Here is an 18,403-nt window from a genome sequence, read left to right on the forward strand (position 1 = left end):
ACCTCCCTCCGTCACCCTCTCCCTCCGTCACCCTCTCCCTCCGACACCCTCTCCCTCCGACACCCTCTCCCTCCGTCCCTCACCGTCTCTCTCCCTCACCCTCCCTCACCGTCTCCCTCCCTCACCGTCTCCCTCCCTCACCATCTCCCTCCCTCACCGTCTCCCACCCTCCCTCACCGTCTCCCTCCCTCCCTCACTGTCTCTCTCCCTCCCTCCCTCACCGTCTCTCTCCCTCCATCACCGTCACCCTCCCTCACCGTCTCCCGCCCTCACCATCTCCCTCCCTCCCTCACCGTCTCTCTCCCTCCCTCCCTCACCATCTCTCTTCTTCCCTCCCTCACCATCTCCCTCCCTCCCTCACCGTCTCTCTCCCTCCCTCCCTCACCGTCTCCCTCCCTCCCTCACCGTCTCACTCCCTCCCTCACCGTCTCTCTCCCTCCCTCACCATCTCCCTCCCTCCCTCACCATCTCCCTCCCTCCCTCACTGTCTCTCTCCCTCACCGTCTCCCTCCCTCACCGTCTCCCTCCCTCCCTCACCGTCTCACTCCCTCCCTCACCGTCTCTCTCCCTCCCTCACCATCTCCCTCCCTCCCTCACCATCTCCCTCCCTCCCTAACCGTCTCCCTCCCTCACCGTCTCCCTCCCTCACCGTCTCCCACCCTCACCGTCTCCCTCCCTCCCTCACCGTCTCCCTCCCTCGCCGTCTCCCTCCCTCGCCGTCTCCCTCCCTCACCGTCTCCCTCCCTCACCGTCTCCCTCCCTCCCTCACCGTCTCCCTCCCTCGCCATCTCCCTCCCTCCCTCACCGTCTCCCTCCCTCACCGTCTCCCTCCCTCACCGTCTCCCTCCCTCACCGTCTCCCTCCCTCACCGTCTCCCTCCCTCCCTCACCGTCTCCCTCCCTCCCTCACCGTCTCCCTCCCTCCCTCACCGTCTCCTTCCCTCCCTCACCGTCTCCCTCCCTCACCGTCTCCCTCCCTCCCTCACCGTCTCCCTCCCTCCCTCACCATCTCCCTCCCTCCCTCACTGTCTCCCTCCCTCCCTCACCGTCTCTCTCTCCCTCCCTCACCGTCGCTCTCTCCCTCCCTCACCGTCTCCCTCCCACCCTCACCGTCTCCCTCCCTCCCTCACCGTCTCCCTCCCTCACCGTCTCCCTCCCTCCCTCACTGTCTCCCGCCCTCCCTCACCGACTCCCTCCCTCACCGTCTCCCGTCCTCCCTCACCGTCTCCCGTCCTCCCTCACCGTCTCCCTCCCTCCCTCACCGTCTCCCTCCCTCCCTCACCGTCTCCCACCCTCACCCTGCCTCCCTCACCGTCTCCCTCCCTCACCCTGCCTCCATCACCATCTCCATCCCTCACCGTCTCCCTCCCTCCCTCACCGTCTCCCTCCTCCCTCACCGTCTCCCTCCCTCCCTCACCGTCTCCCTCCCTCACCGTCTCCCTCCCTCCCTCACCGTCTCCCTCCCTCACCGTCTCCCTCCCTCACCGTCTCCCTCCCTCCCTCACTGTCTCCCGCCCTCCCTCACCGTCTCCCTCCCTCACCGTCTCCCGTCCTCCCTCACCGTCTCCCTCCCTCCCTCACCGTCTCCCTCCCTCACCCTGCCTCCCTCACCATCTCCATCCCTCACCGTCTCCCTCCCTCCCTCACCGTCTCCCTCCCTCCCTCAACGTCACCCTCCCTCCCTCACCGTCTCCCTCCCTCCCTCACCGTCACCCTCCCTCACCGTCTCCCTCCTCCCTCCACGTCTCCCTCCCTCACCGTCTCTCTCCCTCGCTCACCATCTCTCGCCCTCCCTCACCGTCTCCCTCCCTCCCTCACTGTCTCCCTCCCTCCCTCACCGTCTCTCTCTCCCTCCCTCACCGTCTCTCTCCCTCCCTCACCGTCTCCCTCCCTCACCCTGCCTCCCTCACCATCTCCATCCCTCACCGTCTCCCTCCCTCCCTCACCGTCTCCCTCCTCCCTCACCGTCTCTCTCCCTCCCTCACCGTCTCCCTCCCTCCCTCACCGTCTCCCTCCCTCCCTCACCGTCTCCCTCCCTCCCTCACCGTCTCCCTCCCTCCCTCACCGTCTCCCTCCCTCACCGTCTCCCTCCTCCCTCACCGTCTCCCTCCCTCCCTCACCGTCTCCCGTCCTCCCTCACCGTCTCCCTCCCTCCCTCACCGTCTCCCCTCCCTCACCCTGCCTCCCTCACCATCTCCATCCCTCACCGTCTCCCTCCCTCCCTCGTCTCCCTCCCTCCCTCACCGTCACCCTCCCTCCCTCACCGTCTCCCTCCCTCCCTCACCGTCTCCCTCCCTCCCTCACCGTCTCCCTCCCTCACCGTCTCCCTCCCTCACCGTCTCCCTCCTCCCTCACCGTCTCCCTCCCTCACCGTCTCCCTCCCTCCCTCACCGTCTCCCTCCTCCCTCACCGTCTCCCTCCCTCCCTCACCGTCTCTCTCCCTCCCTCACCGTCTCCCTCCCTCCCTCACCGTCTCCCTCCCTCCCTCACCGTCTCCCTCCCTCCCTCACCGTCTCCCTCCCTCCCTCACTGTCTCCCGCCCTCCCTCACCGTCTCCCTCCCTCACCGTCTCCCGTCCTCCCTCACCGTCTCCCTCCCTCCCTCACCGTCTCCCTCCCTCACCCTGCCTCCCTCACCATCTCCATCCCTCACCGTCTCTCTCCCTCCTTCACCGTCTCCCTCCCTCCCTCACCGTCACCCTCCCTCCCTCACCATCTCCCTCCCTTCCTCACCGTCTCCCTCCCTCACCGTCTCCCTCCCTCCCTCATGTCTCCCTCCTCCCTCACCGTCTCCCTGCCTCCCTCACCGTCTCCCTCCCCTGTCTCCCTCCCTCCCTCACCGCCTCCCTCCCTCCCTCACCATCTCTCTCCCTCCCTCACCGTCTCCCTCCCTCCCTCACCGTCTCCCTCCCTCCCTCACCGTCTCCCTCCCTCCCTCACCGTCTCCCTCCCTCCCTCACCGTCTCCCTCCCTCCCTCACCGTCACCCACCCTCACCGTCTCCCTCCCTTCCTCACCGTTTTCCTCCCTCCCTCACCGTCTCCGTCCCTCCCTCACTCACCGTCTCTCTCCCTCCCTTACCGTCTCCCTCCCTCCTCCCTCACCGTCTCTCTCCCTCGCTCACCGTCTCCCACCCTCCCTCACCGTCTCCCACCCTCCCTCACCGTCTCCCACCTTCCCTCACCGTCTCCCACCCCCCTCACCGTCTCCCTCCCTCCCTCACCGTCTCCCTCCCTCACCGTCTCCCTCCTCCCTCACCGTCTCCTCCCTCCCTCACCGTCTCCCTCCCTCACCGTCTCCCTCCCTCCCTCACCGTCTCCCTCCCTCCCTCACGGTCTCCCGCCCTCCCTCACCGTCTCCCTCCCTCACCGTGTCCCGTCCTTCCTTACCGTCTCCCTCCCTCCCTCACCGTCTCCCTCCCTCACCCTGCCTCCCTCACCATCTCCATCCCTCACCGTCTCTCTCCCTCCATCACCGTCTCCCTCCCTCCCTCACCCCCTCACCGTCACCCTCCCTCCCTCACCGTCTCCCTCCCTCCCTCACCGTCTCCCTCCCTCCCTCACCGTCTCCCTCCTCCCTCACCGTCTCTCTCCCTCGCTCACCGTCTCTCTCCCTCGTCTCCCTCCCTCCCTCACCGTCTCCCTCCCTCCCTCACCGTCTCCCTCCCTCCCTCACCGTCTCCCTCCCTCCCTCACCGTCTCCCCTCCCTCCCTCACCGTCTCCCTCCCTCCCTCACCGTCTCCCTCCCTCCCTCCCTCACCGTCTCTCTCCCTCCCTTACCGTCTCCCTCCCTCCCTCCCTCACCGTCTCTCACCCTCCCTCACCGTCTCTCTCCCTCGCTCACCGTCTCTCTCCCTCCCTCACCGTCTCCCACCCTCCCTCACCGTCTCCCACCCCCCCTCACCGTCTCTCTCCCTCCCTCACCGTCTCCCTCCCTCCCTCACCGTCTCCCTCCCTCCCTCCCTCACCGTCTCTCACCCTCCCTCACCGTCTCTCTCCCTCACTCACCGTCTCTCTCCCTCCCTCACCGTCTCCCACCCTCCCTCACCGTCTCCCACCCCCCTCACCGTCTCTCTCCCTCCGTCACCGTCTCCCTCCCTCACCGTCTCCCTCCCTCAATGTCTCCCTCCCTCCCTCACCGTCTCCCTCCCTCCCCGTCTCCCTCCCTCCCTCACCGTCTCCCTCCCTCCCTCACCGTCTCCCCCCCTCCCTCACCGTCTCCCTCCCTCCCTCCCTCACCGTCTCCCTCCCTCCCTCCCTCACCATCTCCCTCCCTCCCTCCCTCCCTCACCGTCTCCCTCCCTCCCTCACCGTCACCCTCCTCCCTCACCGTCTCCCTCCCTCCCTCACCGTCTCCCTCACCGTCTCCCTCCCTCACCGTCTCCCTCCTCCCTCACCGTCTCCCTCCCTCACCGTCTCCCTCCCTCCCTCACCGTCTCCCTCCCTCCCTCACCGTCTCCCTCCTCCCTCAATGTCTCCCTCCCTCCCTCACCGTCTCCCTCCCTCCCCGTCTCCCTCCCTCCCTCACCGTCTCCCTCCCTCCCTCACCGTCTCCCCCCCTCCCTCACCGTCTCCCTCCCTCCCTCCCTCACCGTCTCCCTCCCTCCCTCCCTCACCATCTCCCTCCCTCCCTCCCTCCCTCACCGTCTCCCTCCCTCCCTCACCGTCTCCCTCCCTCCCTCACCGTCTCCCTCCCTCACCGTCTCTCTCCCTCCCTCACCGTCTCCCTCCCTCCCTCCCTCACCGTCTCCTCCCTCCCTCACCGTCTCCCTCCCTCCCTCACCGTCTCCCTCCCTCCCTCACCGTCTGCCTCCCTCCCTCACCGTCTCCCTCCCTCACCGTCACCCTGCCTCCCTCATCCCCCCTCCCTCACCATCTCCCACCCTCCCTCACCGTCTCCCACCCTCCCTCACCGTCTCTCTCCCTCCATCACCGTCACTCTCCCTCACCGTCTCCCTCCCTCACCGTCTCCCTCCCGCCCTCACCGTCTCTCTCCCTCCCTCCCTCCTCACCGTCTCCCTCCCTCACCGTCTCTCTCCCTCCCTCCCTCACCGTCTCCCTCCCTCCCTCACCGTCTCACTCCCTCCCTCACCGTCTCCCTCCCTCCCTCACCGTCTCTCTCCCTCCCTCACCATCTCCCTCCCTCCCTCACCGTCTCCCTCCCTCCCTCACTGTCTCTCTCCCTCACCATCTCCTTCCCTCCCTCACCGTCTCCCTCCCTCACTGTCTCCCTCCCTCCCTCACCGTCTCTCTCCCTCTCTCCCTCACCATCTCCTCCCTCCCTCACTGTCTCTCTCCCTCACCGTCTCCCTCCCTCACCGCCACCCTCTCTCCCTCACCGTCTCCCTCCCTCACCGTCTCCCTCCCTCCCTCCCTCACCGTCTCTCTCCCTCCCTCACCGTCTCCCTCCCTTACCGTCTCCCTCCCTCCCTCACCATCTCTCTCCCTCCCTCACCGTCTCCCTCCCTCCCTCACCGTCTCCCACCCACCCTCACCGTCTCCCACCCCCCCTCACTCCCACCCTCACCGTCTCTCTCCCTCAGTCTCTCTCCCTCACCGTCTCCCTCCCTCACCACCTCCTCCGTCACCCTCTCCCTCCGTCACCCTCTCCCTCCGACACCCTCTCCCTCCGACACCCTCTCCCTCCGTCCTCACCGTCTCTCTCCCTCACCCTCCCTCACCGTCTCCCTCCCTCACCGTCTCCCTCCCTCACCATCTCCCTCCCTCACCGTCTCCCACCCTCCCTCACCGTCTCCCTCCCTCCCTCACTGTCTCTCTCCCTCCCTCCCTCACCGTCTCTCTCCCTCCATCACCGTCACCCTCCCTCACCGTCTCCCGCCTCACCATCTCCCTCCCTCCCTCACCGTCTCTCTCCCTCCCTCCCTCACCATCTCTCTTCTTCCCTCCCTCACCATCTCCCTCCCTCCCTCACCGTCTCTCTCCCTCCCTCCCTCACCGTCTCCCTCCCTCCCTCACCGTCTCACTCCCTCCCTCACCGTCTCTCTCCCTCCCTCACCATCTCCCTCCCTCCCTCACCATCTCCCTCCCTCCCTCACTGTCTCTCTCCCTCACCGTCTCCCTCCCTCACCGTCTCCCTCCCTCCCTCACCATCTCACTCCCTCCCTCACCGTCTCTCTCCCTCCCTCACCATCTCCTCCCTCCCTCACCATCTCCTTCCCTCCCTCACCGTCTCCCTCCCTCACCGTCTCCCCCTCCCTCACCGTCACCCTCCCTCCCTCACCGTCTCCCTCCCTCACCGTCTCCCTCCCTCCCTCACCGTCTCTCTCCCTCCCTCACCATCTCTCTCCCTCCCTCACCGTCTCCCTCCCTCCCTCACCGTCTCCCACCCACCCTCACCGTCTCCCACCCCCCCTCACTCCACCCTCACCGTCTCTCTCCCTCAGTCTCTCTCCCTCACCGTCTCCCTCCCTCACCACCTCCCTCCGTCACCCTCTCCCTCCGTCACCCTCTCCCTCCGTCACCCTCTCCCTCCGTCACCCTCTCCCTCCGTCACCATCTCCCTCCGTCCCTCACCGTCTCTCTCCCTCACCCTCCCTCACCGTCTCCCTCCCTCACCGTCTCCCTCCCTCACCGTCTCCCACCCTCCCTCACCGTCTCCCACCCCCCCTCACTCCCACCCTCACCGTCTCTCTCCCTCAGTCTCTCTCCCTCACCCTCTCCCTCCGACACCCTCTCCCTCCGTCACCCTCTCCCTCCGTCACCATCTCCCTCCGTCACCATCTCCCTCCGTCCCTCACCGTCTCTCTCCCTCACCCTCCCTCACCGTCTCCCTCCCTCACCGTCTCCCACCCTCCCTCACCGTCTCCCACCCTCCCTCACTCCCACCCTCACCGTCTCTCTCCCTCAGTCTCTCTCCCTCACCCTCTCCCTCCGTCACCATCTCCCTCCGTCACCATCTCCCTCCATCCCTCACCGTCTCTCTCCCTCCCCCTCCCTCACCGTCTCCCTCCCTCCCTCACCGTCTCCCTCCCTCCCTCACCGTCTCCCTCCCACCCCCTCCCTCACCGTCTCCCTCCCTCCCTCACCGTCTCCCTCCCACCCCCTCCCTCACCGTCTCCCTCCCTCACCTTCTCTCTCCCTCCCCCTCCCTCACCGTCTCCTTCCCTCCCTCACCTTCTCCTTCCCTCCCTCACTCACCATCTCTCCCTCACTCACCTTTCCTTCCCTCCCTCACTCACCATCTCTCCCTCCCTCACCGTCTCTCTCCCTCCCTCCCCCTGCCTCATCGTCTCTCTCCCTCACACCCTCCCTCCCTCACCCTCTCTCTCCCTTCCACCCTCCCTCACCATCTCTCTTCCTCCCACTCTCCCTCACCGGCTCGCTCCCTCCCACTCTCCCTCAACGTCTCTCTCCCTCCCGCCCTCCTTCACCATCTCTCTCCTTCGATCTCCCTCTCCCTCCCTCACCATCTCTCTCCCTCTCCCTCCCTCACCGTCTCTCTCCCTCCCTCACCGTCCCTCCCTCACCGTCCATCTCCCTCCCCCACCCTCCCTCACAGTCTCCCTCCCTCCCTCACCGTATCTCTCCCTCCCTCTCCATCTCTCACCGTCTCTCTCCCTCCTTCTCTCCCCTCACCGTCTCTCTCCCTCCCTCACCGTCTCTCCCTCCATCCCCCACCCTCTCTCTCCCTCACCGTACCTCTCCCTCCTTCACCGTCTCTCTCCCTCCCTCACAGTCTCCCTCCCTCCCTCACCGTATCTCTCCCTCCCTCTCCATCTCTCACCGTCTCTCTCCCTCCTTCTCTCCCCTCACCGTCTCTCTCCCTCCCTCACCGTCTCTCCCTCCATCCCCCACCCTCTCTCTCCCTCACCGTACCTCTCCCTCCTTCACCGTCTCTCTCCCTCCCTCACTGTCTCTCTCCCTCCATCTCCCTTCCTCACCGTCTCTCTCCCTCACCGTCTCTCTCCCTCACTGTCTCTCTCCATCCATCTCCCTCCCTCACCGTCCCTCTCCATCCCTTTCCCTCCCTCACTGTCTCGCTCCCTCCCTCACCTTCTCTCTCCGTCCATCTCCATCCCTTTCCCTCCCTCACTGTCTCTCTCCCTCCATCTCCCTCCCTCACCGTCTCTCTCCCTCCATCTCTCACCCTCCTTCACCATATCTCTCCCTCCATCTCCTTCCCTCACCATCTCTCTCTCCTTCCCTCACCGTCTCTCTCCCTCCCTCACCATATCTCTCCCTTCCTCTCCCTCCCTCACCGTATCTCTCCCTTCCTCAGTGTCTCTCTCCCTCCCTCACCTACTCTCTCCCTCCATCTCTCTCCCTCCCTCACCGTCTCTCTCCCTCCATCTCCATCTCTCTCCCTCCCTCAACTTCTCTCTCCCCCCCCCCCCCCTCTATCTAGGTGGGTTTGGAGATATGAGTAGAAGATGGGTAGGTGGGATTGGGGATATGGGGAGAAGGTGGGTAGGTGGGATTGGGGATATAGGGATTAGGTGGGTCGGTGGGATTGGGGTTTTAGGGGGTGGGTGGGATTGGGGTTTTAGGGGGTAGGTGGGATTGGGGATGTAGGGAGAAGGTGGGGTTGGGGATATACGGAGAAGGTGGGATGGTGGGGTTGGGGATATCGGGGGTAGGTGGGTAGGTGGGATTGGGGATATAGGGAGAAGGTGGGATGGTGGGGTTGGGGATATCGGGGGTAGGTGGGTAGGTGGGATTGGGGATATACGGAGAAGGTGGGATTGGGGATATACGGAGAAGGTGGGATTGGGGATGTAGGGGGTAGGTGGGTAGGTGGGATTGGGGATGTAGGGAGAAGGTGGGATTGGGGATGTAGGGGGTAGGTGGGTAGGTGGGATTGGGGATGTGGGGGTAGGTGGGTAGGTGGGGTTGGGGCTATACGGAGAAGGTGGGATTGGGGATATAGGGAGAAGGTGGGTAGGTGGGATTGGGGATATACGGAGAAGGTGGGATTGGGGATGTAGGGGGTAGGTGGGATGGTGGGGTTGGGGATATCGGGGGTAGGTGGGTAGGTGGGATTGGGGATATACGGAGAAGGTGGGATTGGGGATGTAGGGGGTAGGTGGGATGGTGGGGTTGGGGATATCGGGGGTAGGTGGGTAGGTGGGATTGGGGATATACGGAGAAGGTGGGATTGGGGATGTAGGGGGTTGGTGGGTAGGTGGGATTGGGGATGTAGGGAGAAGGTGGGTAGGTGGGATTGGGGATATACGGAGAAGGTGGGTAGGTGGGATTGGGGATGTAGGGAGAAGGTGGGTAGGTGGGATTGGGGATATACGGAGAAGGTGGGTAGGTGGGATTGGGGATGTAGGGAGAAGGTGGGTAGGTGGGATTGGGGATATACGGAGAAGGTGGGTAGGTGGGATTGGGGATGTAGGGAGAAGGTGGGTAGGTGGGATTGGGGATGTAGGGAGAAGGTGGGTAGGTGGGATTGGGGATGTAGGGGGTAGGTGGGTAGGTGGGATTGGGGATGTAGGGGGTAGGTGGGTAGGTGGGATTGGGGATGTAGGGGGTAGGTGGGTAGGTGGGATTGGGGATGTAGGGGGTAGGTGGGTAGGTGGGGTTGGGGATGTAGGGGGTAGGTGGGTAGGTGGGATTGGGGATGTAGGGGGTAGGTGGGATTGGGGATGTAGGGAGAAGGTGGGTAGGTGGGGTTGGGGATGTAGGGGGTAGGTGGGTAGGTGGGATTGGGGATGTAGGGGGTAGGTGGGTAGGTGGGATTGGGGATGTAGGGAGAAGGTGGGTAGGTGGGGTTGGGGATGTAGGGGGTAGGTGGGTAGGTGGGATTGGGGATGTAGGGGGTAGGTGGGTAGGTGGGATTGGGGATGTAGGGGGTAGGTGGGTAGGTGGGGTTGGGGATGTAGGGAGAAGGTGGGTAGGTGGGGTTGGGGATGTAGGGGGTAGGTGGGTAGGTGGGATTGGGGATGTAGGGGGTAGGTGGGTAGGTGGGATTGGGGATGTAGGGGGTAGGTGGGTAGGTGGGATTGGGGATGTAGGGGGTAGGTGGGTAGGTGGGATTGGGGATGTAGGGGGTAGGTGGGTAGGTGGGATTGGGGATGTAGGGGGTAGGTGGGTAGGTGGGATTGGGGATGTAGGGGGTAGGTGGGATTGGGGATGTAGGGGGTAGGTGGGATTGGGGATGTAGGGAGAAGGTGGGTAGGTGGGATTGGGGATGTAGGGAGAAGGTGGGTAGGTGGGATTGGGGATGTAGGGGGTAGGTGGGTAGGTGGGATTGGGGATGTAGGGGGTAGGTGGGTAGGTGGGATTGGGGATGTAGGGGGTAGGTGGGATTGGGGATGTAGGGGGTAGGTGGGATTGGGGATGTAGGGAGAAGGTGGGTAGGTGGGGTTGAGGTAATTCAGAAAGGAATAATTTGATGATATAATCGTTCTCTTCCTGTCTCGAACTCTCACAGTACCTGATCCGATCACAGGCAACCTGGAGTCTGCGATGGCCGTTGAGTTAAGCCCCTGGATTGAGTATGAGTTCCGGGTGGTTGGAACGAACAGAATTGGAACTGGAGACCCGAGTGTCCCATCACGTGTGGTCAGGACCAAAGAAGGAAGTAGGTGGAGGTGTTTAATACACTGAGATTTCAGCACTGGACACGGGGCAGATTGCAGAGAGAGGTGGGAGGGACAGGGCCTGGGCTTCGAAAGACTGGAATCCAGTTGTGGCTCAATGGGTCTCACTCTCCCCTCTGAATCAGAAGGTCAGGGGATCGAGCCCCAGTCCACAGACTCGAGACCATAATCCAGGCCCACACTCCCAGTGCAGTACTGAGGGAGCGCCGCACTGTCGGAGGGTCAGTACTGAGGGAGCGCCGCACTGTCGGAGGGTCAGTACTGAGGGAGCGCCGCACTGTCGGAGGGTCAGTACTGAGGGAGCGCCGCACTGTCGGAGGGTCAGTACTGAGGGAGCGCCGCACTGTCGGAGGGTCAGTACTGAGGGAGCGCCGCACTGTCGGAGGGTCAGTACTGAGGGAGCGCCGCACTGTCGGAGGGTCAGTACTGAGGGAGCGCCGCACTGTCGGAGGGTCAGTACTGAGGGAGCGCCGCACTGTCGGAGGGTCAGTACTGAGGGAGCGCCGCACTGTCGGAGGGTCAGTACTGAGGGAGCGCCGCACTGTCGGAGGGTCAGTACTGAGGGAGCGCCGCACTGTCGGAGGGTCGGTACTGAGGGAGCGCCGCACTGTCGGAGGGGCAGTACTGAGGGAGCGCCGCACTGTCGGAGGGTCAGTACTGAGGGAGCGCTGCACTGTCGGAGGGTCAGTACTGAGGGAGCGCCACACTGTCGGAGGGTCAGTACTGAGGGAGCGCCGCACTGTCGGAGGGTCAGTACTGAGGGAGCGCCGCACTGTCGGAGGGTCAGTACTGAGGGAGCGCCGCACTGTCGGAGGGTCAGTACTGAGGGAGCGCCGCACTGTCGGAGGGTCGGTACTGAGGGAGCGCCGCACTGTCGGAGGGGCAGTACTGAGGGAGCGCCGCACTGTCGGAGGGTCGGTACTGAGGGAGCGCCGCACTGTCGGAGGGGCAGTACTGAGGGAGCGCCGCACTGTCGGAGGGTCGGTACTGAGGGAGCACCGCACTGTCGGAGGGTCAGTACTGAGGGAGTGCTGCACTGTCGGAGGGTCAGTACTGAGGGAGAGCCGCACTGTCGGAGGGGCAGTACTGAGGGAGCGCCGCACTGTCGGAGGGTCAGTACTGAGGGAGCGCCGCACTGTCGGAGGGTCAGTACTGAGGGAGCGCCGCACTGTCGGAGGGTCAGTACTGAGGGAGCGCTGGGCCAATATTTATCCCTCAACCAACATCACTAAAAACAGATGATCTGGGTCATTATCACATTGCTGTTTGTGGGATCTTGCTGTGCGCAAATTGGCTGCCATGTTACAACAGTGACCACACTTCAGAAAGTACTTCATTGGCTGTAAAGCATTTTGGGACGTCCTGAGAGTCTGTGAGAGACTGAGACCGGGTCTCCCTCGGGTTTATTGACCAATCCCACTGAACGTGTGAGAGACCGGGTCTCCCTCGGGTTTATTGACCAATCCCACTGACCGTGTGAGAGACCGGGTCTCCCTCGGGTTTATTGACCAATCCCACTGACCGTGAGAGAGACCGGGTCTCCCTCGGGTTTATTGACCAATCCCACTGACCGTGTGAGAGACCGGGTCTCCCTCGGGTTTATTGACCAATCCCACTGACCGTGTGAGAGACCGGGTCTCCCTCGGGTTTATTGACCAATCCCACTGACCGTGTGAGAGACCGGGTCTCCCTCGGGTTTATTGACCAATCCCACTGACCGTGTGTGAGACCGGGTCTCCCTCGGGTTTATTGACCAATCCCACTGACCGTGTGAGAGACCGGGTCTCCCTCGGGTTTATTGACCAATCCCACTGACCGTGAGAGAGACCGGGTCTCCATCGGGTTTATTGACCAATCCCACTGACCGTGTGAGAGACCGGGTCTCCCTCGGGTTTATTGACCAATCCCACTGACCGTGAGAGAGACCGGGTCTCCCTGGGGTTTATTGACCAATCCCACTGACCGTGTGAGAGACCGGGTCTCCCTCGGGTTTATTGACCAATCCCACTGACCGTGTGTGAGAGACCGGGTCTCCATCGGGTTTATTGACCAATCCCACTGACCGTGTGTGAGACCGGGTCTCCCTCGGGTTTATTGACCAATCCCACTGACCGTGAGAGACCGGGTCTCCCTCGGGTTTATTGACCAATCCCACTGACCGTGTGTGAGACCGGGTCTCCCTCGGGTTTATTGACCAATCCCACTGACCGTGTGTGAGACCGGGTCTCCCTCGGGTTTATTGACCAATCCCACTGACCGTGAGAGACCGGTCTCCCTCGGGTTTATTGACCAATCCCACTGACCGTGAGAGAGACCGGGTCTCCATCGGGTTTATTGACCAATCCCACTGACCGTGTGAGAGACCGGGTCTCCCTCGGGTTTATTGACCAATCCCACTGACCGTGAGAGAGACCGGGTCTCCCTGGGGTTTATTGACCAATCCCACTGACCGTGTGAGAGACCGGGTCTCCCTCGGGTTTATTGACCAATCCCACTGACCGTGTGAGAGACCGGGTCTCCCTCGGGTTTATTGACCAATCCCACTGACCGTGTATGAGACCGGGTCTCCCTCGGGTTTATTGACCAATCCCACTGACCGTGAGAGACCGGGTCTCCCTCGGGTTTATTGACCAATCCCACTGACCGTGTGTGAGACCGGGTCTCCCTCGGGTTTATTGACCAATCCCACTGACCGTGTGTGAGAGACCGGGTCTCCCTCGGGTTTATTGACCAATCCCACTGACCGTGAGAGACCGGGTCTCCCTCGGGTTTATTGACCAATCCCACTGACCGTGTGAGAGACCGGGTCTCCCTCGGGTTTATTGACCAATCCCACTGACCGTGTGTGAGAGACCGGGTCTCCCTCGGGTTTATTGACCAATCCCACTGACCGTGTGAGAGACCGGGTCTCCCTCGGGTTTATTGACCAATCCCACTGACCGTGTGTGTGAGACCGGGTCTCCCTCGGGTTTATTGACCAATCGCACTGACCGTGTGTGAGACCAGGTCTCCCTCGGGTTTATTGACCAATCCCACTGACCGTGAGAGAGACCGGGTCTCCCTCGGGTTTATTGACCAATCCCACTGACCGTGTGTGAGACCGGGTCTCCCTCGGGTTTATTGACCAATCCCACTGACCGTGAGAGAGACCGGGTCTCCCTCGGGTTTATTGACCAATCCCACTGACCGTGTGATAGACCGGGTCTCCCTCGGGTTTATTGACCAATCGCACTGACCGTGTGAGAGACCGGGTCTCCCTCGGGTTTATTGACCAATCGCACTGACCGTGTGAGAGACCGGGTCTCCCTCGGGTTTATTGACCAATCCCACTGACCGTGTGAGAGACCGGGTCTCCCTCGGGTTTATTGACCAATCGCACTGACCGTGTGAGAGACCGGGTCTCCCTCGGGTTTATTGACCAATCCCACTGACCGTGTGAGAGACCGGGTCTCCCTCGGGTTTATTGACCAATCGCACTGACCGTGTGAGAGACCGGGTCTCCCTCGGGTTTATTGACCAATCGCACTGACCGTGTGAGAGACCGGGTCTCCCTCGGGTTTATTGACCAATCCCACTGACCGTGTGAGAGACCGGGTCTCCCTCGGGTTTATTGACCAATCGCACTGACCGTGTTTGAGACCGGGTCTCCCTCGGGTTTATTGACCAATCGCACTGACCGTGTGAGAGACCGGGTCTCCCTCGGGTTTATTGACCAATCCCACTGACCGTGAGAGACCGGGTCTCCCTCGGGTTTATTGACCAATCCCACTGACCGTGAGAGAGACCGGGTCTCCCTCGGGTTTATTGACCAATCGCACTGACCGTGTGAGAGACCGGGTCTCCCTCGGGTTTATTGACCAATCGCACTGACCGTGTGAGAGACCGGGTCTCCCTCGGGTTTATTGACCAATCCCACTGACCGTGTGTGAGACCGGGTCTCCCTCGGGTTTATTGACCAATCGCACTGACCGTGTGAGAGACCGGGTCTCCCTCGGGTTTATTGACCAATCGCACTGACCGTGTGAGAGACCGGGTCTCCCTCGGGTTTATTGACCAATCCCACTGACCGTGTGTGAGACCGGGTCTCCCTCGGGTTTATTGACCAATCCCACTGACTGTGTGAGACCGGGTCTCCCTCGGGTTTATTGACCAATCGCACTGACCGTGTGTGAGACCGGGTCTCCCTCGGGTTTATTGACCAATCGCACTGACCGTGTGAGAGACCGGGTCTCCCTCGGGTTTATTGACCAATCCCACTGACCTTGTGTGTGAGACCGGGTCTCCCTCGGGTTTATTGACCAATCCCACTGACCGTGTGAGAGACCGGGTCTCCCTCGGGTTTATTGACCAATCCCACTGACCTTGTGTGTGAGACCGGGTCTCCCTCGGGTTTATTGACCAATCCCACTGACCGTGTGAGAGACCGGGTCTCCCTCGGGTTTATTGACCAATCGCACTGACCGTGTGAGAGACCGGGTCTCCCTCGGGTTTATTGACCAATCGCACTGACCGTGTGAGAGACCGGGTCTCCCTCGGGTTTATTGACCAATCCCACTGACCGTGTGAGAGACCGGGTCTCCCTCGGGTTTATTGACCAATCGCACTGACCGTGTGTGAGACCGGGTCTCCCTCGGGTTTATTGACCAATCCCACTGACCGTGTGAGAGACCGGGTCTCCCTCGGGTTTATTGACCAATCCCACTGACCGTGTGAGAGACCGGGTCTCCCTCGGGTTTATTGACCAATCGCACTGACCGTGTGTGAGACCGGGTCTCCCTCGGGTTTATTGACCAATCGCACTGACCGTGTGTGAGACCGGGTCTCCCTCGGGTTTATTGACCAATCGCACTGACCGTGTGAGAGACCGGGTCTCCCTCGGGTTTATTGACCAATCGCACTGACCGTGTGAGAGACCGGGTCTCCCTCGGGTTTATTGACCAATCCCACTGACCGTGTGAGAGACCGGGTCTCCCTCGGGTTTATTGACCAATCGCACTGACCGTGTGTGAGACCGGGTCTCCCTCGGGTTTATTGACCAATCGCACTGACCGTGTGAGAGACCGGGTCTCCCTCGGGTTTATTGACCAATCCCACTGACTGTGTGAGACCGGGTCTCCCTCGGGTTTATTGACCAATCCCACTGACCGTGTGTGAGAGACCGGGTCTCCCTCGGGTTTATTGACCAATCGCACTGACCGTGTGTGAGACCGGGTCTCCCTCGGGTTTATTGACCAATCCCACTGACTGTGTGAGAGACCGGGTCTCCCTCGGGTTTATTGACCAATCCCACTGACTGTGTGAGACCGGGTCTCCCTCGGGTTTATTGACCAATCCCACTGACTGTGTGAGACCGGGTCTCCCTCGGGTTTATTGACCAATCCCACTGACTGTGTGAGACCGGGTCTCCCTCGGGTTTATTGACTTTCTTTCCCCTCCTCTTCTCCCCAGTTCCCTCGGTTCCTCCGGCCAATGTGAGTGGAGGTGGTGGTAAACGGAAGGAGCTGGTGATTGTGTGGGAGGTAAGTGTTTGCCAGTAATCTCCCCGTTGTCACACTCCCTGCCCATTGCTGGCTCTCATTCACCAAACAGCCCAGCTACTCAACGGTTCAGGGAGTGCCTGAACCCCAGGCTCAGGAAGGAAGTCCCCCTCTCCATCCCCGGCCTGTCCTGCGTGAGCTGATCTGACCGGGGTAATTCACTCGTGGCCATGAGGGAGGGAGGGAGGGAGGGAGGAAAGGAGAGAGAGAAAGGGACAGAGAGAGAGAGAGAGAGAGAGTAAGGGAGAGAGAGAAAGGGACAGAGAGAGAGAGAGAGACAGAGAGAGAGAGAGAGTAAGGGAGAGAGAGGGGAAAGAGAGAGACAGAGAGAGAGAGACAGAGAGAGAGAGAGACAGAGAGAGAGAGAGAGAGGGAGAGAGAGAGAGTAAGGGAGAGAGAGAAAGGGACAGAGAGAGAGAGACAGAGAGAGAGAGAGAGAGTAAGGGAGAGAGAGAGAGAGAGAGAGAGTAAGGGAGAGAGAGAGAGAGTAAGGGAGAGAGAGGGGAAAGAGAGAGACAGAGAGAGAGAGACAGAGAGACAGGGAGAGAGAGAGAGAGACAGAGAGAGAGAGAGAGAGACAGAGAGAGAGAGAGAGACAGGGAGAGAGAGAGAGAGACTCAAGGAGCAACAGTGGGAGAAAGAGTGAGGGAGAGGGGGACAGAGAGAGAGGACCGAGCAAGGGACAGAGAGAAAGGGACAGAGAGAGAGAGAGACAGAGAGAGAGAGACAGAGAGAGAGACAGAGAGAGAGAGACAGAGAGACAGAGAGAGAGAGCGACAGAGAGAGAGAGACAGAGAGAGAGACAGAGAGACAGAGAGAGAGACAGAGAGAGAGAGACAGAGAGACAGAGAGAGAGAGAGAGAGACTGAGCAAGGGACAGAGAGAGAGGGACAGAGCGAGGGGGAGAGGGACAGAGAGGGTGACAGAGTGAGGGATAGAGAGAGAGAGAGTGAGGAAGAGACAGAGAGGAGGGGGAGAGGAGATGTTTGTTGCCGGGATTTGTGACCTGTCTTTGCCGCCCTCTTGGTGCAGCCGGTTTCGGAGGAGTTCCAGCACGGTGAAGGGTTCGGTTACATCGTGGCCTTTCGACCAAACGGGAGCCGGGGCTGGATGGAGAAGATGGTGTCTGTGCCGGACGTGTGTCGATACGTGTACAGGGACGAGAATCTGAGGCCCCTCACTCCCTTCGAGGTCAAGGTCGGAGTTTATAACAACAAGGGGGACGGGGCCTTCAGCCCAATCACCGTGGTTCAGTCCGCAGAGGGAGGTGGGTCTCAGATCGACAGAGTGTGGAACAGAGGGTCAGTATCTGACCCGGGGGGGGGAGGGACCGGGGGGAGAGGGACCCGGGGGGAGAGGGGATGGTGTGGGACAGAGGGTCAGACTCTCACACACACACACAGACTCACTCTCACACACACACACAGACTCACTCACACACACACACAGACTCACTCACACACACACACACACAGACTCACTCTCACACACACACACAGACTCACTCACACACACACACAGACTCACTCACACACACACACAGACTCACTCACACACACAGACTCACTCTCACACACACACAGACTCACTCACACACACACACAGACTCACTCACACACACAGACTCACTCACACACACACACAGACTCACTCACTCACACACACACTCACACACACAGACTCACTCACACACACACAGACTCACTCACACACACAGACTCACTCACACACACACACAGACTCACTCACACACACACACACTCACACACACAGACTCACTCACACACACACACAGACTCACACACACACTCACACACACAGACTCACTCACACACACACAGACTCACTCACACACACAGACTCACTCACACACACAGACTCACTCACACACACACACAGACTCACTCACACACACAGACTCACTCACACACACACACAGACTCACTCACACACACACACACAGACTCACTCACACACACAGACTCACTCACACACACACACAGACTCACTCACTCACACACACACACAGACTCACTCACACACACACACAGACTCACTCACACACACACACAGACTCACTCACACACACACACAGACTCACTCACACACACACACAGACTCACTCACACACACACACAGACTCACTCACACACACACACAGACTCACTCACACACACACACAGACTCACTCACACACACACACAGACTCACTCACACACACACACAGACTCACACACACACACACACAGACTCACTCACACACACACACAGACTCACACACACACACACACAGACTCACTCACA

The 18,403-nt window shown here is 61.4% G+C and overlaps 1 protein-coding gene across 1 annotated transcript in view; it reads left to right on the forward strand.

Annotated features, from left to right (window-relative positions):
• Positions 1–18,403, forward strand: part of LOC137306831 (contactin-5-like) — a 107,739-nt gene that overhangs the window by 77,935 nt on the left and 11,401 nt on the right. Inside the window, exons 10-12 of the mRNA XM_067976230.1 lie at positions 10,394–10,543; positions 16,011–16,081; positions 17,132–17,366. Coding sequence (XP_067832331.1) covers positions 10,394–10,543; positions 16,011–16,081; positions 17,132–17,366 — 456 coding nt within the window. The remainder of the gene's footprint in view (positions 1–10,393; positions 10,544–16,010; positions 16,082–17,131; positions 17,367–18,403) is intronic.

This window comes from Heptranchias perlo, chromosome 45 (assembly GCF_035084215.1).
Source record: "Heptranchias perlo isolate sHepPer1 chromosome 45, sHepPer1.hap1, whole genome shotgun sequence".
In the NCBI taxonomy this organism is placed as follows: domain Eukaryota; kingdom Metazoa; phylum Chordata; class Chondrichthyes; order Hexanchiformes; family Hexanchidae; genus Heptranchias; species Heptranchias perlo.